Consider the following 25889-nt stretch of genomic DNA (forward strand, 5'->3'; position numbering starts at 1 on the left):
AAACTCAATTAAGATTCATTTTAATCGGGATCCAGTCCCATACAAGACCTAAATGGCACTTGGGACCTAGCAAAGAGGGCACAATATTCACAGTGATAAGGTACATGACATATACCACGTTGCAACACCCTGATACTACTCAGGTTTTAAAATGGTAGACCTACTTTTTTCCAGCAGCTCAACTGCATTTGGTGACAACAGTCCTGAAAAATCCCATAAAAAACTAGTGAACTTTAGAGTTGGCATTGGCCACCTGGGAAAAGCACCATAAAAGTGTTAAAAGGTAACAGTTGTTAAAATCAGGAAGTAATAATTCTCCACAGTTATGATGAACAGACACTTGTTTGTTTAAGCTCCATGGAAATCCTTTGAAGAGGTAACTCACTTGGGTTTTGAAGTTCCTTTAAATTCCTTATTAACACACACAATGTTAATATTGTTCTCATTTCTATGAACAAAAAGCTTTTTATATATCCCATGCACAAGCAGCCCTTATACAGAAAAGAAATAAAAGGAACAGTTAAAGGGGCAATTCTGCAGGCTGAAGTTGAGGACCAAGGTTAGCCCACACCAGCACGAGCCAGGGCTCCTGCTGGCTATCCACAGCAGCTGGATATTTCTCTCACCCTCGACTGCATGTCAGGAATGTTGTTCTAAGGGCACCCTCTATGCTTGATCCAGGACAGGGAAAGGATGTAGGGGAGTTCAGAAGCATAACCCACTTCTTGGGCTGTTGTGTTTTGACCCCTCCACAAACACAAAAGCCAGGGCAATACCCTCTGCTGCCTCACCTACCTTGGCAGGCTTAAAGAGCACCTTAACAGGCAGCTCAGGCACCTGCCTGCCCTTGACTTGCAGGTCTGGTGAGCCTGTTTGCCCCCTGGATCAGTTATAGATTAATAAATTATGAGGAACACTGTTTCCTGCATTATCATGCATAACTCAAGAGTACACTGAGGTAATTACAGAGCAGCAGTCTGCTCAGATTACCAGAACGTGCCAGCTTAAGCTGCTGCACTACAACCACTCTGCTTTCTAAAATGGACAATGATTTTTAGTAGTAGATTGGTGCAACTTGTTCTCAAGTTCAAAGTACATCTTAATAAAATTCACATTGCTCTATATTTAGAATTTAAATAAGCCAAAACACAAATTCTGAATAATTTTAGGCACTTACAGCAATTCTGATTTTATTGTACATACCATAAAAAATCAGGTGTTTTGCAAAGCCTTCCCTAGAACCACATTTTCACACAAAAATTTCCAAGCTTTCATTATGAAGACATAAAAGCCCTCTTTTAAAGTTTCAAGAATTAAGAATTTTCAGACTTTTGAAAGCCATCCCCAGGTGTCTCATCTCACATAACTTACTTGAATGCTCTAGTACCACTAATCCATAGGAAAATAATTGAAGTACAAAAGGATTCTACCCTCGCAGATGAAATGCAACCACTTAATAAGGAGAGCTAGTGTCAGAATGAATTAAAAGGAATGTACAGTATGTTTGTATTAAGACAGGGACATTTTGGCAAGATTCATCTGAAGAAAAGGCTGATAGCAGTATAATTGCCTAAAACTGAGAAAAAATTCAATTCTATCAAAAACAATTGACTTTTTCTGTATCAGTGACTTTGCTTTGATTCTCAACTCACCAATTCTGAAGAGAGACCTAATTAGTCAGTAAGTTTAATTTCCTGACTCAGTTACTGATGTTAATATAAATAATGCATATATACTAGTATTCAATTAAGGAAATGAAGTATCACAGACAAGACAGTAAATGATGGTAAGTGGTGGCAAAGAGGAAAAACATTCTAATAACTCACTACAACAAGTTGTCATCAAGCCCTTGCAATACAAGACAAAATACTTCAAAAGAAATCTGCCTTCAAATATTGTTTGCTTTAAAAATTTTAAAATTCAGGGAATTTATGGAGTTTGGAGTTTTTAAGTCTGCTGTAGACACTAACTTTGATTTTTGATTTACAATACCTGTTTCATGGTAGAAGAGAAACTAGCCTGCTCTCCTGTGAGCTGGCAATAGTACAGCTCTCAAGAAAGTCATGGCATATAACGTACTCCTGAGCTTAAGTCAAACAAATGTCTCAGCCTAGTGGGAAGATGAAGCCTTAAGTAAATTTTAAAAAGTTTCCTTACCCCCTTTTTCTAGCTGTAGCTTAAAGGCTGGACAGTCTCCAAAAGGAACAGCAGCTGGTCAGGTCAGGGTGCCCAGCCAGAAGCAGAGGCAGTGCCAGGGAGCTCTGCACACCTCCCTAGATCTTCTACCTTGAGAAGCCACCAGGAATGGGCAGGAGGATCTGCCCTCAAGTTTTCCAGGTTGAGGCCTCTCGTACTTCACAGAAACAGAAGACACACCAAGGATGCAGTTAGAAACTTCTCTGCTGACTTCTGCTTCTCAAGTGCCACAAAGCCCCCAACAGCGACCAGCAGAGCCTGTCACAGAAACATCAAATGCTCAGCTAATAAAAAGCCAAACCCTTAAAAAAGCCAGAAGAAATTCAGCCACTGAACCAGTGACTTTTAATCATTGTTCACCATTGTCCCTCTCCTAGCCTCATCTAAGTCTGGCGACACCAGCATCTGTTACCCTTGAGGGGAAGGCTGCGCCTCTAAGCTACATTATCACCTGTGCTGCAAGACATTTGTTCAGAAGTCATTAACAGATCACAGAATTTCCCATGTCACAGTACAGTTCCAGCACATTTTTCCTTCTTTCCAGGCTATTCAATTTGTTTCACATTAACATCTACATACTTAGCATTAATACTTATAACGAATGCTATTTCATTGCTCTGTCCTACCTTCCACTCCGTGTCTTTTGCCTCTCATTTTAACACATTTTATGCTCCATTTTACTGAGTTTCAGTGCAATTGGAGGTGTCAAATTGCTCAGAAACTCATTAGAAATACATTTCTTTACATTTCTAGTTTTGCAGACTACCGTAGCAGTAATTTTCCTTCTCTCCTGTTTTTATTCAATTCTCCTCATATTCTGATATCGCCTTACTGCACCCTGGGACCACATCTGATTTCTACAAGGCTTGCCAACATTTCAACAGAACCCCATCCTCCCTTCCCTACATTTACTTCAAAAGTCTTTTCCTCTGCTAAAGGCTTATCTCTGTTAAAATGCTATTTCCAAAGCAGCTAGGTGAAGAAACCATTAAAAATTCCTCTTTCAGTTTCCTCCTTTATGCTCAGGTTATTTACACAACCTGGTGCTCTGGGGACACACTCCCTAAGCAGCATTCTCTCTCCCTTTGTCAGGAGTACAGGAGTTTGTTGACAATGGCATGAATCTATCGAGCTGTCCTCTGCTACGCATTTGATTAAAATGTTTTGACCATCCATAGCTGGAGGCAAAGTTTATTCACAGATTTAACACAGATGAAAAGGATCATTCTGATTATCTGAGTGTAAACATTCATCCTGGATCCCCTTATATTTAGGATAGCTAATGTACACAGCATCCCATTCTGGAACAGAAAGCCATTTTTTCCTCTCATAGAAATAGACTTTCAGCTACAAAATTCACAGCCAGTAATTTGAATAAAATATTGAATTGACAGAAATGTTTTGAAGAAAATCTACCCAATATTAAGAGAACTAGAGGAAAAAGCCCACAAGTGCCTCAGTTAAAAATTTCCTTGCTTCATATTTTTCCTTTCCCTCTGACAAATCCGTCATCCTGGGAAGACAACTTATCTATCAAATGCATAACACTACTTTAAGACACAGCAGTGCAAAACACAGCAGTTGGAGGGCTTTATCACAGATCTCACTGTACCCAAGACATACTGACAAACACTGCCAAACTCTGCCCAGTTATGAACAGGATTTTTACTGCAATGCTGGGAAATGAGATAGTCTCTCACTGGGACTCAAGAAGGGACTTAAGAAGTGGGGGAAAAGTCTGATAACTGCAGTTTCAGGCAGCATGAGTGTTGACAGAAAAAGGAACAAAATAATAGCCAAGGGCAAATCACTGGGTTTTTTTGTTTGGTTTTTTTTGTGTGGGGTTTTTGGTTGGTTTTTTTTTTTTTTTTTTGGTTATTAACAGCTTCCTTTGTCAATATTTGATTTGACTTGTTACCCAAAAATAACACATTCTCTGAACAAGCTCTCCTCTTCCAATCTAGAAATCTCTCAACCATATTTATTAATTTATCTACCGAAGAAATCAGCATTATGATCCTGTACAACAAACTAATTTGTATTGGGTGTGTAAATTATTACTTTCTCAGTTTTAGCAATGCCTAGAAGCATTTCAGCAATGGTACTTACCAGAACCTTACCTGACTTTGGCCTCTCAGGCTATATTGAAAGGAAGCTTCTAGAGAAAGGAGCCGGCAAGTTTCAGCAAACCCATGTCAATTGCAACTCTCCTTTGAAATCTTTTGTGTATTGTCACTTGAAAGTCAATCAGTAAATACAAATTTTAATTTATGTCAGGAAATCAACATCCAGATCACCAGGAAGTCAATATTACAGGGCAAAGAAGAATTATTGGGTAAAGTAGTCGTTGTCAGATAAGAGTCAAATAGAAACATCAAACCAAACCAAAACACATATAGACATGACTGGATAGTGTATGAACTAAACAGTACACTCTTACTGGCTTTACGGGGATTATTTTAATCCTAAATGTTTGGAGGAGAAGTGGGGAAGAAGTGGTAAAAGCAAAGTTCCATTTCCTGGCCCTTCCCCACCCTTGCCTCAATAAGAGGCAGAGGTGATTAATTTGGTTTAAAACAGGAAGCTCTCTAATAACAGGAAAATGTATTTTCATGCAAGTTCTGCATAAAGCAATTTGTTATGCTTTACTTTCCCTCATTTTTGAAGAGAGAGGAATGTTTGGAAGCAGTTTCCTCATATTCACCTTCCTCTCTCAACATTTTAAAGTATCAACACTCCTTGATAAAGCTCAATTTTAGAAAAATGTCAAGAAGCCTCCAATCCCCAGGAAGGCTTGTAAAGCAGCTATTTTTCTTTGTCAGTGGTTTCTAATGGACCTAGAGATGCAAATCACTGCTAAGATTAGCCCTAATGATTGTATAGGTTTTCCCTGTGCAGCAAAATTTCAATCACTGTAGACTAGTCAACAAAATGCAGTGGGTTATACAAAGCCAGGAACAAGAATCAAGATCCAATATTCATTACTGTATTTTGAAAGGTAAAACAACAACAATGAGAAACTGTCAGGCAGGGCACAGTTATCCTTCCAGCATTTAAAAAATAAACAACAAAGACATTTTTTGTAGACTGGAGCAGCCTGCTATTAGAGTCTCACTTGTTTATCTCCTACTGCAAGGTGGAAACCCAAAAGATTACTGAAGTTTCTTTAACATAATCCCATCATTTCATACTCATTTACAGGCAGAGCTACAACAGCAGCAGCAGGGAACTATTTTTTTTCCTGTCAGTGTTAGAAGACACCTTGCTGCAGTGAATGCTGTCCTGAATGCAAATTACCTCAGCTCCCCACGAGGCACTCTGCAATGTCTGAGACTGCCAACAGACAGCACAGAGCCAGCAGATGTACAGCTAGAAGTCAGTGGTCAGAGGAAAACTTTCCAGAAAGGGTGAAAATTTGCACTGCAGTGGGCAAAGCCACGGAAGCAGTGCAAGATTTGAATGCCACAAAAGCTAATCTAGTTTATGGGCAGCAAGGCCAGAGGTGACTGTGCTCATGACAGGAGTAAGCTATTTCTTGCTATGAAAGTGAGTTACTGTGCCCTGTATTCCGATTGATGGCTTCACACCTGGATTAAGTCTGCTAGGTGGAGATGGAACCTTCTAGGACAGCTCGATCCTCTGCAGAATCCAAGGGGTGCCACACTCACACCTTGCAGAGCTCTTGGCTTGTGAAAGTGCTGAACAAGCAAGCTGTGAAACACCTGTTTCGTGGTGGGAGGCTAATTTTGAGTTAACATGCACACACACATTTGAAGTAAAGCTTCACTAAAGTCACACAAGCTCTGAATTGTAATTCAGCAGGAAAAAAAACAAGACACCAAATCCACAACAGCTATTCCCTTCAGAAAGAGATTGTTAATCATGTTACTCCACACAATCCCCTTTTCTAAACTGTTTCCAGATACCCAGTTTGGCATTTTCTATCAATTTCAAAGTATCTCTGAAGATTCAAGTACTCTTTTGTCTAAACTTTTACATTAATGTCAACTTCTAATGAGAGATAAGTTTTGCTTTGTCCTGCAGGCAGTTAAACACACCAAGCTTTTTCAAACTCACAGGTTAATAAAATATAATTGCCACTTTGCACATGACAATGAAGGTGAATTTGGGCGATAGTAAGTGGAAGAGCAGAAAGATTTTTCTCTTCCATGTCAGACACTTTGCAGCGCACAACAAAAGGCTGATGCTGTAACAGAAAACCTCAGTAGCTCATATCAGCATCAGAAATGTTTTCAAACACCACCAAGAATGGAAACACTCCTTGATCTTCTGCCTCCCAGCACATAAAAGCTGCACATACCCACCTTCATCAGTCCAATGTCAAAAGCTGTGAGGCAATATTGAGTGTACAGGAGTTACAATAGTCTTTATTATGCCATTGCACTAATTAACACACAATTTACAGGTTTGAGAAGTGTTCTGATATGCTTGCCATATGCATCATCCAGAATTGTTTCAAATGCATTTACAGCTCAAAAAGCAGATCTATTTTCTCGAGTTCCTTTCCAGCTATAGATCTGAGGGAATTGCCTGAGAACTGTCCCCCAGGCAGTAATGTCAGTAACTCTCATATTGCACAACATTTGGCAGAGAGAGGGGTTGGAGATGGACTAAATCCTTTCCTGTAAGATTTTCTGGTTAGCTTTTGTCAACCACAGAAGCAAGTGCAGTCACATTCTGACTGCAGAGAGAGAAGCTACACAGCTATCCTGGGTTTATAGTATGCTGAAGCACTTGCTCCAGCAGCTTCTGCAACAAGAAGAGCAGACAGGGGGCCAAAGTTACACTCTGAGAAGTCCTGTTCAGAAGGTTTCTTCATCTCATTTTCTGGGAGAAATGGATTATGAATGGGGAAAAGAGAGAGGCTTTATGTACTTACGTGGAGAAATCATCACCAAATCTCCCTTTTATTTCCCGCATATTTGAAATTCACTTCCTTATTTTAATTTGTGAGGTTTTCATACTTAGAAGTCACAATACAGGAAACTACTGTGAGTTTGGTTATTGCAGTGCATGGACATTTGATGAGCAGGATATTGCTCCTGTCATGACCCTCACAACCTTCCTGCAACCCAAAAACTGACAAGAGCAGTCACACTGAAAGGCTACATCCTGCACAATTGTTTAGTAGATAAGTCACCTGGTGGAGCTGGTGTGAGTACAGATGAAAAGAGCAAGAATGAATAGATTGTAGATGAGTATAAATACACTACCCAGGAGTCTAAGGTAACAGAGAGCAACTGAAGAAGACCAAAGAAACTAAATTGCAAACTAACAGAAAACACAGAGTCCTGGTTGTCAGTATACCTCTATTTGAGGAGATTAAAAATCCAAGTCTACATGCTGCAAACACAATTACCAATTCCTCTTTCCCAATGTAAACAAACACATAACACCTTGAGAAAAAAAATCCCACCACCAATAAAAATTTGTGGTTTCATGCACAAATCCAGACACTACACATTAAAGCTAAAATAAAGGATCCTGAGAACAGCATTGTGGTAGTCTGTTCTTCTCTGTGCATACTCCTCGTTAAATTCAGCAGGCCTCTTGCCCATCAAGTCATGGAATGACTGTCCCCAAGCAAAATACCCCATCCTAGTGTTTGACATGTCATAATTCCCAACATGGTAACAACCCCATGGTAGAGATTACAAGCTTTATTCGACCCACTTTGCCTTTACACACCCATAAAACCAAGGTGCCGTGACACCACACGCATGAGGATCGCACTTGCTGTCACATCACAGGGTTCAGACCTAGAAATATGTGTGTGTTACCTTGGTGAAGCTCAGATTTTACCACAGTACTTCTTCAGGGTGGCCAAGGCAACACGGGTAACCAGCCTGAGTCTGACTGTCCCTTTCAACATTATGCAGCTGCCTCCTGAAGTGTAACGTGTCAAACAAGTCTAGCACAGGCTGTTGCTGAAGGGGGAAAAGAGTGAGGCATTGGGGAGGGGCAGGCGCAAGACATGGTCTGTGACGGGGAACACTGCTTTCCTGCCATCCTAAGAACTGCTAGCACAAAACTTTAGGATATAAAAATATATGTTACAATATTCTAATATGTAACAGTGTAAATGGATATGAATAAAAAGTACAACTTGAGTACACTTCGTGCTGAAGGTCCGAAGGCCCGGGGATCTTTCTCCTGATGAGCCCCCGAGTTCAGCCCTGCGAGCAGCGGCCCCGCAGCCACCCCGGCCACAAGCCCCGCACGGCAGGAGTTGATACTCGAAGCTCCCGGGCTTTGGCAGGTGCACAGCACCCGCTGTTGGTACGGGGCAGGGGCAGAAAGCCCGCGGGAGCCCAGCCGGGGACGGAGCGGCGCTCCCGCTGCCGCGGCGGCGCTGCGCTCTTACCTGCGGCCGTGCTGCGGGCGGCGGCGGCCGCGGGGCCGCTGGGCGCTGCTCCGCCGGCTCCGGGAGCGGCGCTGGATTTCCTGCGGATCGCCACCCTCCTGAAGTGCGCGCCCTCCGCTCCGCTCGTCCTCGGGGCGGCGGAGAAACGGAGAAAGGCGGATTGGGGCAGAGGCCGGGGGGTCCGCAGAGCCCCCCGCGCTACCCCGAGGGCAGCGCCTCCCTCAGCGCCCGCCTGCATCGCTCGGGCCTCACCTGCGGCCGCGCCGCGCCCTGCCCGGGCCGGCACCTGGCCCGGCACCGCCTCCCGCAGCCCTGCCCTCGCTCCCTGCCCAGCGGCCTCCCGCCCAGGGCGAGCTTCCCCGCCTGCATGGCGAGTCACGGCCCTCCGCGCCCGGCCCGGCCCGGCCCGGGGATGCGCGGTGACTTTCCCCGAGCCGGCTGCCCACGGTGCGAGTTCCCCCCGCGGGCACCGCAGCCGCTCTGCTTCCTCCCGGAGCCTCGCCGGGAGACCCCGGCCCCGTTCCCGTTCCCGTTCCTGCGAGCGGCTGCGGGAGAGCCGCCTGGGCTGGCCGCGCTCTCCCCCCGCTCCCCTCCACAATGCCTGCCCGACGAGAGGAGCCCAGCTCCTGCAGGGATGCCAGACACTGTACCTGACATCGCTGTACATCAAATGAGCTGCCCCTAACACAGTCCCCCGTGTCCGACGAGAACATTCTCAAAGGCATTTCTGAGCCCCAGCACTTCAAAGTGAGTTTTGATGCCAGGGATGGAGCTGCAATTCTTTCATCAATAATAATTCCATCCAGACCAAAGCTCTTGCCTCTTTGCCAAAGTCTCTAAATTTTCATCAATGGGAAAGACAATCAGCAGGCTATGCTGCTTTGCGATTACAATCACTAATACAGCAACAGTGTCTGAAAGCACCTGTTTACCTGGTTAACCAAAGCATGATATTCAGAGGAAGAACATCTCCACCTGTGCCATTGTGAGAGCAAGCCTGTTAAGAGCTTTGAAGTCTGTCAGGAAGCTTGATGTGGTGCAGTTTGGGGCAAACCATTTGAGAAACAGTGCTCCCACAACACAGGGATTTCCTCACCTTTGGAAACCCAAGGTTTTAGGGCTTCCCTAAAGGTGGCCTCCTGTTTTGGAGCATGCTGCCTCATTTGCCATCAAATGTAGCTGGAGGATTTCCTCACAAAAGAGGACTGCAGTAAGCTACACTCCAGGGCTGGTATCCCTTTGGCAGCATCCAACACAACCTTTAGTTACCAGGAAACCATGAATTGCTGGGGCTTGAGAGACTATTTTGGGGAAGTACCCCTCTGTACTTACCCTGCTCTTACATCTCTCTTTGACCGCTGTCAGAGATGGGAAGTGGGCAGGCAAGACCTTTCATTTGACACATACAGCCACTCTTAGGCTTTTACATATTCCAAAATGAGATTTTATGGACTGCTCAGGCAGTCTTGACTTCACAAGTTCCTTGAGTCCCAAGGGACAAGGATACCTTTTGTCAGCACCCACAGAGCCATGCGTAGAGCACAGCTACATCTGCAGGGAGGAACCATGAGATGGGGCATCAGCTTCCCCCAAAGTCCTGTGCTACAGGGTGAAGATCCTGCTGAGTCTTTTCCAGGAGGCTTTCTTGGCATGCATGCAGGACAGTAACACAGCACCTGCTGATGTTACTGTGAAGCACCAGCAGTGTCTGACCCCTGGGAGGCACAGCAGGAGAGAGAGGACGTGGTGGTTTTCCCATACCACACATGAAGTAGTCAAGGATCATGAAGCAGAAGCTCCATGAGTGGACCTTCTGCTTTCAGTGTCAGCAGTGAGCTGGGGGGGGGGGGAAGAACTGGCACAGCTGGGACATCTGCCACCATGTGCCAATGATATCACTCTTTGGTCTCTGTAATCATTCTCTGCCAGAAGAGACTTGATATCTTACAGCCACCCCCTTCAGTTCCTGATAAAAATGAAGCAGCCAGATCACCTCCTGGATCCTTTTTGTCTGCTTGCAATTGCAAACATTAGGTTCGACTTATACAAACATTCAAAAAAAAGCAGTGGCTCAGAGATAAAAGACTGATTTATGTCCTGACTTCAGTCACCTGACTAGGGCTGGGCACATGGACATGCATGTATCACTTAGTACTGAACTTTGTACTTACCTCTTTAAACACAGGGCTTTGTTCCTGGAAGGAAAGCAGCTAAGGAAGCAAGGGCAAACACACCCTACAAATCTTAACCAAATGGTAGGAACTGTGCTAATTTTGCTCTCTGCGATGTTATTGGTGAGTGGCAGCTTCTTACAGTGTCACTCTGGAAAATAAAGGTCACCTCAGAAAAGAGACTCATGCCAACTCCGTGGAATCGGAAAATTGGTCACAAAAGCTCCTTTTCTTGGGAAAATCCCCCTGAAGCACACTGACATATTTAAAGCGGTGAGGTGACAGCCTGTGAGAGAAGAAATCCAGGCAGCCAGTAAAATTCACAGTAATTGCAAAGCATTTGTACACTGCAGTGTGCTCAGGGTTCCCAGAGTAGCTTACTGTCTCTCTTCAGCTGGTTACACACAGACCTGGAGCAGCTGCTTCAAGCTGGCTCTGAGCTGCTGTACACCAGCAACTGCTCTGTTCTGCCTGCTTTGACAGGGTAAAAACTTCCGCCTCCTTTGGCACGACCTTCCTCCTTTTCTGTACACTCTCAATCCCTCTTGTTCTCCATCTCCCGGGCACAGACAGAGAGTCCTTTGGCAACGTCAGCGAAAGGAAAAACACTTTAAGTGTAAAAGGTCAATCAGAGATAAGTATTATCTTGGAAATCATCACCCTAAATGACTAAAAGATTAGTGTAATTACTGGAGAAGGTATCTGAGAACAGAAAAAATAAGCTTACATGTAGACAGTACTTAAATGCTACTTAAAATATATCAAGGTCAGAAAATGGTACTGCTTGGCTAAGAAGCCTTGCTGCATGCCTCTCACCCCAGGAAAAGTGCAGGAGGAGTTACACACCCCTCTGGTGCCTGGTCACCAGCAAGCCACAGCAAACCCAGCGTGGGCAATAGCTGGGCCATGCAGCTCCAAGGCTTTTGTGGCAGCAGTGAGAAATGCACTGGCGCAGACTTGATTTAAGTGTACCTTATTTGCATGTGGGAGCAACAAGAGAAACCCTGCAGAAGCACACAGAGGTGGAGAAGGAGAGCAAGGACAGCTAGCAAGACAGCCTCAAGAAAACATTGAAAGAACACTTATGGTGTGTTAAAGTCATGGAAGCATTCATCTCGTGCTACTGGAGACCCAAAGCATTCAGGGAAACAGGACTTTATAGGCAATCTTCGTTTAGTTTGTGAGAAAACAAATGCATCACTTTGCATGTAAACCATTGTTCTTCCAGTAAACCTCTTTGGATTAATATTTTACTAATGGAAGCAACCTTCAGAAGACTTGATTTTCACTAACTCCTCAAGTGAGACCATTTCTGTTGTTGCCATTGGTCAAGATTCTTTTTTTCTGCTGGAATTTAACTTTCTCCATAGTTGCACTATCAATCTGTTCCATGATTCAGTTCAAGGCATCCAGCTTTGATTTCTTTGTGCAGCACAAGATATTTTGAGTAATATCTTGTGCTGCACCCCACAGAAAATCTGTGTAGTAACATATTTTTAGAGCATTAATCCAAAGGACCCTGAGAGAGAAGATGCATGAACTCAGCACCTAACACAAGAAGATTTCTAAAACTTTCTAAACATTAAAAACATCAACACTTTTTGTAGTTTATTTCGAACTGATTTAGACAGTAACTTCTCAGAGGTCTTAGAGAATGTTGCCTTTCTGTAAGGTATGAAACTCCAAATAACAACTGAATTAGAATATAGGCTATAATATAGAAAATTCATATTAGATACAGCAGTAACCTTGCCAAGTCCTGCCCAAGTTATTCTTTAATTCATTAGACAGTTTGAATCTTCTGTGAACTGCATTTAAGCAAACAAACCAGTTCTGCCAGCAGGGAAGTAAAATGAAGAACAAGAACCGGTAGAGCAGAAGATTGAGTAGGATACTAATTAGAGAAGAATTTCACTCATCTCAGACCCTCATGCACATTCCAGATGAAAAGTCTCTTCCAATGGCAGCAGCAGCTACAATGCACAAAGCCACTGCAGTGTGTGACACTGATACCCAGCTAAGCAAGTGAATTTGAGGCAGATACTCAACCTCTCCCAAATCGTGATGCAGGCAGATGCAGCACCCAGCACTCAAAGCCACAATGGGACTTTCAGCCTGAGGCTGCAGGCTCTGCTTCTTAGCCTGGGGAGTGGCTTACTCAGAGGAGAGGGACTGAGACCTGCTGCTTGTTTCCTGCACAGCACCCAATGTGTGTGTCAGAACAGGGTGGGGAGCCTCAATGTGTGCCATTATGCTGGCTTCCAGCATAAAAAAATGCACTTGGGCTATTTCATGACTTACTGGCATATCTCAGGAAGGAGCTGCAGGGTCAACAGTGGGAATTGGGGTCAAACATCAGAAGTAACCCACAACTAGCAATCTAAGAGGGGTCAGACAAATCCCAAGTATTACCTGCCGGAACAAAACTGGATGGGCAGATAGGCCTCAGAAGAAAATCCGTGGCAGGCTTCTTTTGTCCAAACCATGCTTCTACTACAATATAATACAACACAAATCTCTGTTCTGCCTTGCTTGACTGGGTAAGAGGGAACAATATTGTGTTTAATCTCTTTCTCCCTGTTGTCATTTTGGGCCCCATTGAAGATAATAATGGGGACTATCCAGCAGCAGGTTTTGTCTACTGTCAGCTACTGCAATAAAGAATCCTATTTATATCTACCTAGAGCCAAGATTTTTCCCTCTATCACACAGATGGGTGCTAACGTGTAGCTTTGCAAGAACAGCAGTATGATAATTAAAGGAAGAAACATCCCTGCTACATATTGCTTTGTTGGTAATTTTGTCTCACCCCTTTTTTTTGCAGCACAGAGGCGTTTGGTATACTGCAAGCAAATTTTTGGAATTTACTGAAAATAGGTTGAGATAAAAGTATCAAACATATCCCTTAGTTTTACTGAAGGATTGCTGCTTAGAGGGAGTAATTGCTCCCTCTAATCAGTTTTGCTAGGTAAGTCTTGCAGAGCAGCACTCATTTAACAGAGACTGATTGCTTTTAGAAGTTGGAATATTCTTCATTATCATCGCCACAGATTAATGATATGTGTCTCGCTATCCAATTGATGTCAGTCATTTAGATACCATTAGCAACAGTGCTTTAGCTTTGACTTGCATTAACTAAAGGCAAAAACAAACTTCCATAAGGTCATGTTAGCAGAAAGGAGAGAGAAAGCAAGCTATGCTGCAGAAAATGTTCTACTTTTCTATTTCATCTTTTATTTTGTAGTGACAATCAACAGGAGGCTGGAAATATAAAAAAAAAAAACTTTAAAAAACCTGGTCATTTGAGACACTTTAAGTGGGGTTTAGTGGGAAGATGCTCTAGGAATTCCTTGGAGCCTCCACTCCTCCAGGCTGAACAACCCCAACTTCCCCTCTCTCCACAGGAGAGGTGCTTTGTTAGAAGAGTCATGTACTGCTAAGGTGCTGGATACATTAAATATTAACCATTGTCCCTCTGTGAATGCTTACCTAAACAGTAAAGCAAAAGGGTTTGGTTCTCTGCTTAACAAATCCACACAGGTAGAGCATATGGCTGATAAAACATGTTGTGAAAATAAATGCCTAATTAGAACTTCCAGCTCTGGGAGAAAATATACCAGTTTCAATATTGCAATACTGCCCTAACTTTGTTTTTTTTTCCTTGCTGTAAAAACCAAGCTGTCAGGTACTTCCTTTTACTTCTAAAAAAACATACGGTACATGCACAGGAGTTTCAGCATACTTCTTAATAATTTATGTTGACTTAAAACAGAAAGACTTCAAAGCTGTTGCTGCATTTGCAGACTCCTCTTAAGTTTTCCTCCCTTGTTTTCCTCCATTCTGTTCTGCATTCCACAGACTCCCTTGGATATTTCTGGGATAAAATGTTATTACATGACTGTAAAAAGGATATAAATGTTGCTCGTATTCAACTTCAACTTCCTGTTTTATCCTGAATCTAAAATAATAACATTCTATTCATACTTATAATTTTTAAAATTTATTTTTACCCCCAGATAGCTAACGTTGTCTAATTTTGGAACTTAGTACTTCAAACTGTCTTTATAGTGTATATCTATGCTAGGCTTTATGTACTGCAAACGGCTGTCTGTACCTTTCCATAATCAAATGTGCCACGTGTTTATATTCCAGCAGAGATAAACTAAGCACAATTGCAAAGATAAGGGGTCTGAAACTCCAGAACCTCCAAAATCTCCATTTGTGCTTTGTCACAGATTTATACTCATGGTTTTGAACACCCTTTCAATGGGTTTTAGTCACTTAAAAGGAAATTCATGTTCTTAACGAGAATAAGAGCATCGATATTTTACTGAGCTATCATTGTTAGGGAAAGAAAAGTTTTCCCATGTTCAGGATTATTTTTGTCTTGGGTCTGGTGAGTCAAATTGCCATTTTGGTTTACAAGCCTGGCAGACAGTCAGAAGGAGGGCATAGGTCCACAGAAATTAAAACCAGCAAGAGGATGCTAAACTCCAGCTATTTATAGTGAATCTCTCTCAATACTAAGCACTGCAGAAATAGGGAAAAAAGCCCTGAACCAACTCCAGCCCTTGAGCAATGCAGGTTCTGGGGCAGTGTATGTACCACATGGAGTAGAGAACTCACCTTCCTGCCCACATCTAAAACAACTTTGATATTTTATCTTGTGCAGGGTGAGGTATGTGGAGGGGTGAAGGATTACACATAATCACTTCATGAAGTGTTGATGTTTTCCCATCACACACTCTTAATCAGCCTATCTGCAGGTGAGAGATAACAGCACCCAACTTGCAGAGATGTTTTGGGAAAGAATTAATATGCATAGAGTGCTCTGAAGATAAAAAGAGTTACCCTGCATTTGTCTAAGATAACAAAAACCTTTGAAAGCCATGGTGGCTTCACAGAGGCATTTCCTTTTCAGTAGTGTAGGAATTCAAGATTGTTGGTATTTTTATTGAGTGCATTTATGTAAATTGTAATGTTATGGTTTGCAAGGCTGAACCTGAATCACAAACTGGTCACCAAATATTGGGCTCACATCCTCTACATTCAGAATCTGCTCTTCAAGGAAGCTCTGCACTCAATGTCACTTTCCATAACATGTTTCCAATCTGAGTAAATACCTTCAGTTTTAATACTTCAACCAATATGACAGCATTGAATAGCAAAAATCAATTTCCTTGAGAGACATAGTCAATGCTTAAAAATATTAAAACCCTCCACAGGTAGGAAATCCGATGCATTAATATAAATGGAAACAACTGTCTCATTATTTATTTCCAAAGTTCCCTGATAACTCAGTTAAAGGATATGAAAGTCCTTCTTCCTCCCCCTCATATAGAGCTTTCTCACAAATAATATTTTCTCCATCATAAATTGTTATTACAATAAATTAAACTTTTTTTCCTGTAAAACCAGCCAAGAAATCATATTTCTGAAGTTGGATACTTCCACTGTGATACAAGAGAATATATAAATAATAATGAAGGAAATATGTGTTTTCTAATATACCACTCTAGTCAAAAAGGAAGAAAATCCGTCTTGCAAAGATCAATATTTTTTACTGGTTTATTAAGCTTCTGCTGAGTTGTCAGCTATAGCACTGAGCCTTATTTTTGTGCAAAGTTAAGACTTTCTTTTTCCATCCACACAATCACTCAAACCTTCTACTGAAAAGAAAGCAGTTGTGGCTGTGCCTTTACCATAAACAAATAGATGAGAACTGGCTTTATTCCAAATAATTTTTCCCAGGAGGCACATAATTGCAACTATCTATTTTAGCTCCATTTTCCCCCTCCATCTTGTTCTAGATAAAAAATCTTCCATGTTTGTCATTCATGGGCTGCTAGAAGATGTGGCTGTCAGGCTCTCTCCATAATTAGTATCTCTGTTCTTATTATTGGTCAAATGAAACCAAGGTTTCAGCATAGTTCAAAATTATGCTGTAATTTTTTTCCTGCAGAGCTCACTTGCCAGTGCCCTGTCAGTGTTTTATAGTGCTAGGAGAGTCAAACCACAGCTCCTGCTGCCTTTAGGTACAACTGCAAGTGCTCTGCATTTCTTTATGCACAACTGCAGGATTTATTAAGGGAGGTAGCTAGAAACCAAGAATTGCTGTGACAGTCCCTGTAAACTTCAGCTTCAGGATCTTTACCATTAAAATCTGGTGTGTATATAGCAGAAAACCAACAGTTCAATGGCCAGAAGTTACCTCCCACTCCAGAATATGGAGTAATGTTTCTTCCCAAGGCAGAAATTACACAGACATTTTCTTTGGAAACAAAAGTTATATTTGAGGGTTTTTCAGTTTGTTGGATTTTTTCCCCCAGTTATCTTATTTCAGTGATCTTATTCATAACGTTGCCTCTCAGAGTTCTGCGCAGGACCAGCTGAAGGGTTGACACAGAAAAAGGGGAAGGAGCAATATGGGTTAGAAGTTTCTCAAACCATCTTTGAAATCAGAACATTCCCACAAGGGGTAGTCCTCTGTGAAAATGCTTTCAAAACACGCTGAAGGAGAGAAGTCTGTTTTCCCTTTCTTTTTCCAACTCACAGAAACCCTTAACTCAAAATTGAAAAAGAGGAGTTGCCAGTGTGAAAAATTCTAGCAGTCACAGTTCTGCTAAATCATAGTGGAACACTGTTGCCCAAGGCATTTCTGCAATGACAAAAGGTAATGTGGGAGAACAACCCCTGCTGGGTGAGAAAAAGGAACAAAAGAGACAAGTGGGAAGAACCCAAGAACCCAGCCAAATACAGCTCCTGGACTCCATTTCTGTCACCATGCACAATTTGTGTTTCTATCCAAAACACCACCCCATCCAGCCAAAAACCAACCCAGTTGTCCAACAGTTCCCATTGAGTCAAACACCACAGCAAGCTTGGAGATGCAGTCCTTCCTCCACAATCTTCCTGACCCACTTCTAAAAGCTGGACATTTTCTACCCCTCAGGGACCCTAAGAGCAGCAAGGTTGATTGGGGGAGCTGCAGCAGCCACCTTCCTGCCAGGGCGCAGCTCCTGGATCAATGTGGGGTGATTTTCACCTCTTTGCTTTCAGAGCATGGCTCTTCTCCAAGGGAAAAGGATGTTTCTTACTGTAAAAAAGCAGGTATGGTACAGCATTCCCAAGCCAAATTTATGTTGACTTCAGCTCTTTTGCTTCCACATCCCCTGAGGATGGAGATCTGCATCTCACAGAGCGTTCTTGTGCTGAAAGTTTGTGCAGATGTTGCAGCATTTCAGAGATCACTCAAATCTGCTGGAAAAACTATATGGGGAGACCATATTTTAGTATCTGCCTCAAATTCAGAAAACAGAGGAAGCGTCTTGGCTTTAATTCTGATTCCCTTTTCCTTTAATGTTGATTTCCCTTCTTAATTTCCTCTTTGATACCTTTGATTGATCTCTAAGAATGAAATGATTGTGAAAGTCTAAGTCTAAGCGCTGCAAACTGCTGTAAATAGAAGTAGACCAGACAGAATGGTGTTAAATGAACAAAAATGGCCAGTTTATTCACTGGAACAGTTATGCATTACACTGTAATTTTAATTGGAACATAAAGATGTAAGAATCAGTATATCAGCTTCTTTTAATTATTTTCTTCAGCACTAGAGTGTTTTTCCCAACCATTTGACTGCATGATCATATTACACATGTACAAGCACAGACTTTATGAATCCCTCACAAGGTATTAATCTAGGATTGTCTACAAGGACAAGGAAAAGTTAACATGAGAATTACTTCAATTTTAAAAATAAAGGATGCATTTTTGGAAACAAGAATTATTTAACTTTTTTGCTTTTAGCATAAAGTAGCAACAAGAAGAGTTTCCAATATTCAGTCTTTAGCAAATGAACATATATACTTTTATATTCTTCACCATCTAGAAACACTTCATCATTTAACCCCAAGAAGGCAGGACAACATAATGTCAATTCAACATAGGAGTAGCTGAGTTATTACAGCAGTAAACATACAGTATACAAATTTGTGTTTGCCACAAACTCCACCAATGCTAAAACTCTTTTGAAAGGAACACAGCAATCTGTATGGTTCATTAAATACAGAACATCATGCAAATGGAAACATTCAATAGATTACAAAAATCACAAAACATCAGTTTTCTTTTTTTTTTAATTGTTTACAAAGGATCAAGTTAATTAACCCTTTAACAGTCAAACCACAGGGCTGAAAATCAATAGGGAAATAAGTAATAAAATGGACTTAATTTAACCACTGGCATAGCACACATAGCCATATCTGTGAACAGTAGAAATAATAATAATATAAGCTAGATTACTCTTATTTCTTGTTCACAGCTGATAAAATACCAACTAGCTGGCAAGCCAGTCTACTTGAAACTTTTATCAAATGCTTCTCTTTATTGATTTTCCAAAATATTTTTGAAATCAAGCAACCACGTATTCAATAAAAACTCAGATTACTAACACTGAGAAAAAACATACACTCTTATCCACTCTTTTACAGCAAATCATGATAATCAAAACAAATAGCTTTGTAGAAAGACATTTTTGAAATACAAGGCTCTATCACCCAGAGTCTGCCCACACACTAACTCCAGTAATGAAATATTGGATTTTTCCTTTACCTTTTGTCGCTTTGTCACTTGGTTGCCATTACATTTCACAAAGGGGATTTTCAAGAACTCCACAGGAAACAGATTAGAAACCAATAAGGATTTAAGCTGTGCACCTCCAATGAAAGATACAGACTCTCTGTGATAGTTCTCTTGCCCTGCTAGCAAGAGGAATATGCATATCACACAAGAAATAAGAATTTTCTAGCTTAGTTATGGATATGGAGAAGCTACACAATGTTAACAATGTCATGCACACATTTTCCATTGCATATTTTGATGTATTTGTGCCTGAAGGCAAAAGGCAGTTGCTTTTTTTATTTCTTTTCCACAGGATGCTTAATTGCAGTAAAAAAAACCAAACCCCTTAATGGTTAAAAAACGTCTGAATAGTATCTATCCCTTTCAGACTCACTGCACACACAGCAAAGGAAAACTGAAGAAGAAGTGATGACTGGAATTTTTAAAGAGGTAACTATAGCAATTATCATACTTCAAAGGTAAAACATCAGTCCCTGCCATTCTCAAACGAAGATTTCCGAGGAACAAAAGAAAGAAATTTACTGTAACTTCAGTGGATATGCATCTTCTGCCAAAGAAAGAAACAGACCTCAGAAAGGCTGATGTAATCTATCCATGATGATGATGATGATCAGTCCAGCTATAAGTGGAGCTGGCAGCACAGCTACTGACTTTGGCAATGCAGGATGAACAATAAGGTTGGTACCAAAATTAGGGCCTGGACTCTGGGTGTCGTTCCCAGTGGGATAAGGACTGGGTCAGATTTTGCTAACAGCTTACTTAAGTAATTCCAACATAATTATGGTGAGCAGCCTTCATGGGTGAGGTCATATTTCATAAGTGAGGTTGTATTTCATAACATAATCTCCTTTATGTACACACATTAATATGGTAAATGGCTTAAACAACTTCATAATTGTTTTTAAAATAAAAAACAAACTGAAAATCCACTTGGCATTAAAACTTGCAGCGTTAATTACAGTTTCATTCTACGAACTCTGCTGTATAGCTACGATTACATTAATTTACTGTGAAAAATGTGGATAGAGAAAGCACAGAGATGCCAACCTGTCAATCAGATCAATCAGAAAGAATATCACTACTGCCCCCATTTAGAAAGCAGAAATTTCTACACAATTAGCATGAACAACAGTTATGTCCTCTTTATTTAAAACCTCCATATATGTTCTGACTGATAGAAAATATATTTTTCCATACTATTACACTTTATTTTTCATCTTTTCTCCCTTTATATTTGTTTTTTTTTTCCTATTTCTTTTCTTTTCTTCTTTTCCTCACACATTTCCTATTAACTGGATTTCCACAAGCAGATCATTTCACTGACCAAGGAATAATTTTTCACTACATCAGAAAATAAAACCCAAACCAAAATGCTCCTGTTTTGACCTAAATGACCCTATTTTGAGTAGGCTGTTTCAAATCCAAAGAAATTTCAAGGCCATCATAGAGAACAAAAGCTGTGTTTCAGACACAAAAGTCAGAGCAGGATTTGAATTGCCTCCTCACCAAGTAGAACACATAGTAGTGTTTCTAAGTATACCCAACCATTACAAATATATGTATCATTTTTTTCTTAATCCTTAAAAATCAGAATAGATATCAACACAACATAAACTAATTTTAAATGGGCAAAATGTAATATTTTGCAACCGTTAAAAAACCCCAGGCATTTGTTTCTGGTTTTGTCTGCATGTAAATATTTCCTACAAAATCTCTCACAAAGTTTTATATTATCAATCAATATATAACAAAGAAGAGTTTTTCATCTTAAGTTCAAGGTATGTATTTTATTTTATTTTATACTGGTTAACTGACAAAAGTTGTCCCAGGGACCTACAGAGTTTTTTAAATTACAATGCAATAACTACAACCATTTGTACATCAAAGTTGATTTGTTTCTAGTTCTCTCACATTTCCAACAATTACATTTTATTACATATAAAAAAATGTAAATTGAAAACTTAGGAATTAAAAATTTAAAACTTAAGAGAATAAAAACATTTATTTCTATAAAACAGGGCCACAACTTCTATACCGCTGGATATTCTTTCATAACTCTTAATCCACATGGACATGCATATGTTTCTAAACTGTCTTGATACCTTTTTTTTCCCCCAATAAATTTGTATCTATATAGAAAGGAAATGTATTTCACTGAACTACTGCTTAACTAAAGCTTAGGAAAATGCCTTTGATTCGGATATGAAAATAGGAAAAACTATTCCAAGTGCAGTCAGTGGTAACTGCATTCAAAGTGCTATGCAAACTCCTTCTCTTATTAACAATATACAGTAGCTGTCTTTGTTGGACACAGATATTCTTACACCAGTCAGACAAGGGCAGGAATCTGGAGATGCTTTTTGAAAGCTAAATTTGCCTCAGACAAAATACTGTGGGGATTTTTTAAAAAATCAAAATAGCAGCTAAACTCAGTGTCAGACATCATGATGGAGCTGAACAAGGTTTCACTTGACCTTTCTATGACAAGACAACAGGCAGTTTAATTACTATACTGAATAGTGATGTAAAGTATATGAGAAGAATCACGTGAACCCCATGGAAACCAAAGTCAAAACACTGCCAACTGTTATCTGTTTGATCTGATCAGGACTGGGTACCAGTTTGTTCCTATTTTCTCTATCTCCGAGTGTTTTATTACTATAGCTCAGCTGCTTTGCCAAGGTTACATGACAGACGTTGTTGATGACATAAAATATTTCTATTTACAGCACCTTTGTTCTTGGTACTATGGTAATAATGATTTGTTAGGCACACTGAGTGGTCACCGATTCTTTCCTCTGCTGATGTTTTCTGTATTGTAACATTTGGTAAGCACTGTTACTAAAAAACAATGACTTCATTTTCTCAGATTCAGGCAGAATTTGAAGGAATTGTTCCAGCCACACCTGCAGCAATTTTTTTTCCCCAGCTGCCCCATACCTTAGGCTGTACTGCATTTCCCACTTGTCAGTCAAACATGTTGCAGAGAAGGAATAAAGACATGCGGAAATATCCAAGCCTCTCTTCTGTAAATAAATTAAGGACACCTAACAAAACAAGGAGCCTGCTAATTACCAACAAGTAGGCAGCACTGCAGGCTCATTTCTCCAGCTGATGACCAAATGGGAAACCCACAGATGCTGAACCACAACCCTCTGTTTAGCCACTTCCCTTGCTGCCAGGTACTGTACAAAATAAATTCCTCTATCCTTGATTTTGTTCTGAAACTCACTGCTTTTAAGAAGAAAACAGGCTTACTCAGCTTTTACAGGAAAGAATCTTTAACTAGGAACACTGTGCACTGTTGCGATAGAGTCTGCGTAGTATTGATCACCTGAGTATTTGTCATAAACTGACATGAGCTAAGGTTCTGTGTCTGTTGATTTTTGGCAAGGAAAAAATGCACTACAGTAAAGTCCTGCTGACTTTGATCCACACCATCAACCCTACCTGCATGAGTTCTTTCTCCACAGAACACTTCACATGAAATGCACACGACTTCCCCACTCAAACTAGCCTTTCCCGGTAAGGCCTCGAGCTAGGATCCTGAATATGGGAGTGGGAGGAAAGAATGTTTTCAATTAGCACACAGCATTTTACTTATTTTAGATTTTCTTTCTCAGATACCAAATAGAAAGTAATCCCAAAAAACAGCACCAATTCATGATGCGAGAAGTATAATTACAATGCAAGCAAACAACTGAAAACAAATCAGTACATTATCCTTTCATCTCCTTCTTAGGCTTAATAATTATCTTTCAGTGAAGAGCTAGAACAAAACCAGAAGCTAGTGTAATAGGAATTAAAAAAACAAGTGCATAAACAATATCAGTGCAGCAGCAAAATATACAGTCATTGTTAACATTCCAATTCAACCCATTTCCAACATTTTTGTGCAATAAAAAATGGCCATATGCTGGCCAATGCAACAAGCCTTTTTTAATATTAACACAGTCATTCTTCACTGAAGCTATTTCTGCTTGGATTTAAAAAATAAAATTAGTTAAATACAACTCTCACCAAAAAAAAAAAAGTACTGTATTTTATAAACACAAAATTCTGGTGCAAATTAAGTAAGAAATAAATATCACACCCTTGAAGACAAAAAGAAATTTGAACAGGTTCCTATGGCTGAACTTAGAGGATGTGAGGGTAGGATTTTTGTAACATATTTTTAACATTGGCTTAAGTCTCTCATCATTTCGGAAGTAAAGCCAAGGAGCTGGGAGGAACATTTTTGTTGAGATGTTAAATTTCACTACACTTCAGTTGTGATAGCACAGTTTGAGTACAATCAGAGGAACCATAAAAAGTCTTCTTGATAGGTTGGGCTCTGTGCTTTGTGTTCTTCTTCTCAACCTTCCCTCAGTTGCCAGAGCAGGGGATATGAATCCAGACTTGCCAATGCAGCAACAAGGCAGGATTGTCCACCCGCTCGCTGGGAACAACCCCAACCTTTGTTGCATGAGCTCCACTCTGTTTGCATTTTCTCTTACGTTGCATATGAAGATTAGGGGTAAGGAGGAGGCTTAGAGAGACAGTTGAGAGGGGCACACTGAGAGCTGGAATGTGGCTGCTCTTCTGGAAGAGCATTAGGACTGAAAATTAAAAAGAAAAGAGAAAAAAGTGCTTAAAATACAAGGCAAACTTTTTACAAGCATGTAAATAGTACAGGGCTGGAAATGAACTTTAAAAGGGGGTGAAGCCTCATCTCTAAATCCATATCCTCAGACACACAGTGTACAAACAGAAAACTCTCAGTGCATAGCAAGTCAGTGAGACCTGGATGCTTTTGTAAGGTGGACCAGATATCCCACTTCACAATTCCTGTACACAACTGCTGTTTACATGCTGGGATGACAAAGACTGCGTGGAGAAAAGAATGCATCTGTGAAATGAGGGAGTAAATTTGAAGGACAAGATGCAGGTGCCATCCTTATGTGAGTATTAAAGATTTACTACATGCAGCTGATTCACTTTTTGAAATGAAGGACAGTGCTAGGCTGGAGATCAAGTTTCATAGCTCTGTGAAAATACAATGTCTTACTGAATTTGACCTATTTACTAGTTCATTTGTAAAAATACAGTGTAGCCTTCTTCAGCAGGCCCCTTAACCATTACCTATCATGTAATTTACAGATAGGAGATAATATCTCCTAGATAGGAGATTTCTTATGTTTTGTTTTCTTCAGGGTTTTGTGCTGTTCTAATCCTTTTCATTCTGTCATACATTTCTGTCATTTGAGTGTTTTTCATGTACAATTTGTCTGATAACAGCATTCACCTGTTAATTCACCTGTCTAGAGTGTATTTATAGCCCTCACTGGCACACAGTGCAGAGAGGTCTGAACCAGCTTGCAGGGGCTGGAGTAGCAACAAAGAAAAGGGGCAGCTAATGCAACCACACCCCACTTCTTGGTGCAGAGCTGTAGAAAAACAAGATGCCAAAACAAAATGCATGAAAATTTAGTTTATAAAGAGAAGGAAAAGGAAAAAAAGGAGAAAAATACCAAAAAACCCCAGATCTTTAATGTGTCTGGGAAGCGTTTTTTCCCCTCATGCTTCAAATGTTCTACAGTGTTGAAGTTATTCCAAGCTCAACACTGTGATGTATGATAAAGCACCATCATTTATGTCTCTGTCTTCAAGGGAATTTGCCTTTTCTGTTTTCCTTCTTAGAAACCGTGCTTTTACATATTATCTCTGCAGCACAGACTATTGGAGTTCTGGCTGAAGGAATGCAATTAGCCAATTGCTGGAAATGAATCAATTTGAAATACCAGAGGTGTTTGGAAAAATGCTACTGGAAATGCCAGTGGTACTGAAAATGTCTTTAGTTTCCACACGCAGCATTTACTTAGGGAAACAAAGAGATGACATTGTGTTTGACTGAAGAAAGAAAAAGGTGTGCACCACCACCATTAAGTAACTTGATGGCAATGTCCACATTTTCAAATCAATCTGGGAGGCTTTGACCACAAATACACAGGTACTCTACAGGAGCTACGGTCCTTGCACCTCTGGGCTTATTTGAAGATCATAGAATTGCATGTTCTAAGTTAGATCCTGTTTCCCATTAATGCTCCTGAAGATGAGTTTCCTGATTGCAAAATGGGCGGTAAGAGGGTTATAGAAGCTCAGGATCCCACAAGCTTTGTTTTATGCTCAGCTAACAGTTCAGTCCCAAAGTGTGTAGTGTTATGGACTATGACCCCTCAGAAGAAGTAATTCTTTCCACAGCTATATCCATCCTTTCCTTCTGTCATATTCTGCCACATGCAGATGCAGATACAGCATCCACAGAGAGATCTTATTGAGATCTTTACCTGCTCCACATCAACGACTGTGTTGGGAGTGACTGCAGATTGACCCAAAAGCTTTGTATTTACTCTCAAACTTATCCACTCATCAAGAGCCAGCTCCCAGCTTCAGCACCTCCTAAGTTTTCAAGATAGGCTTAGGAGAAGCACTAGCCTTAATTCCTTCAGAGACAGAAA

The 25889-nt window shown here is 40.7% G+C and overlaps 2 protein-coding genes across 12 annotated transcripts in view; both read right to left on the reverse strand.

Annotated features, from left to right (window-relative positions):
- Positions 1-8881, reverse strand: part of FGD4 (FYVE, RhoGEF and PH domain containing 4) — a 104927-nt gene extending 96046 nt beyond the window's left edge. Inside the window, exon 1 of one of the 2 annotated variants that reach the window (XM_038153231.1) lies at positions 8582-8881. In XM_038153231.1, coding sequence (XP_038009159.1) covers positions 8582-8819 — 238 coding nt within the window. In that variant the 5' untranslated portion in view covers positions 8820-8881. Of the gene's footprint in view, positions 1-2157; positions 2435-8581 lie in introns of those variants that run through there. The other variant, XM_038153240.1, reaches the window with a different exon arrangement.
- Positions 8882-18236: 9355 nt separating this feature from the next.
- Positions 18237-25889, reverse strand: part of BICD1 (BICD cargo adaptor 1) — a 166971-nt gene continuing 159318 nt past the window's right edge. For 3 of the 10 annotated variants that reach the window (XM_038154162.1, XM_038154156.1, XM_038154155.1), the window contains exon 9: positions 18237-23990. Coding sequence is in view for 9 of the 10 variants with exons in the window: in XM_038154156.1 (XP_038010084.1) it covers positions 23758-23990 (233 nt within the window). In the remaining variant the exon portion in view is untranslated. The remainder of the gene's footprint in view (positions 23991-25889) is intronic. The other 7 variants (XM_038154167.1, XM_038154160.1, XM_038154158.1 and 4 more) reach the window with 3 other exon arrangements.

Source organism: Motacilla alba, chromosome 1A, assembly GCF_015832195.1.
Source record: "Motacilla alba alba isolate MOTALB_02 chromosome 1A, Motacilla_alba_V1.0_pri, whole genome shotgun sequence".
NCBI lineage: Eukaryota > Metazoa > Chordata > Aves > Passeriformes > Motacillidae > Motacilla > Motacilla alba.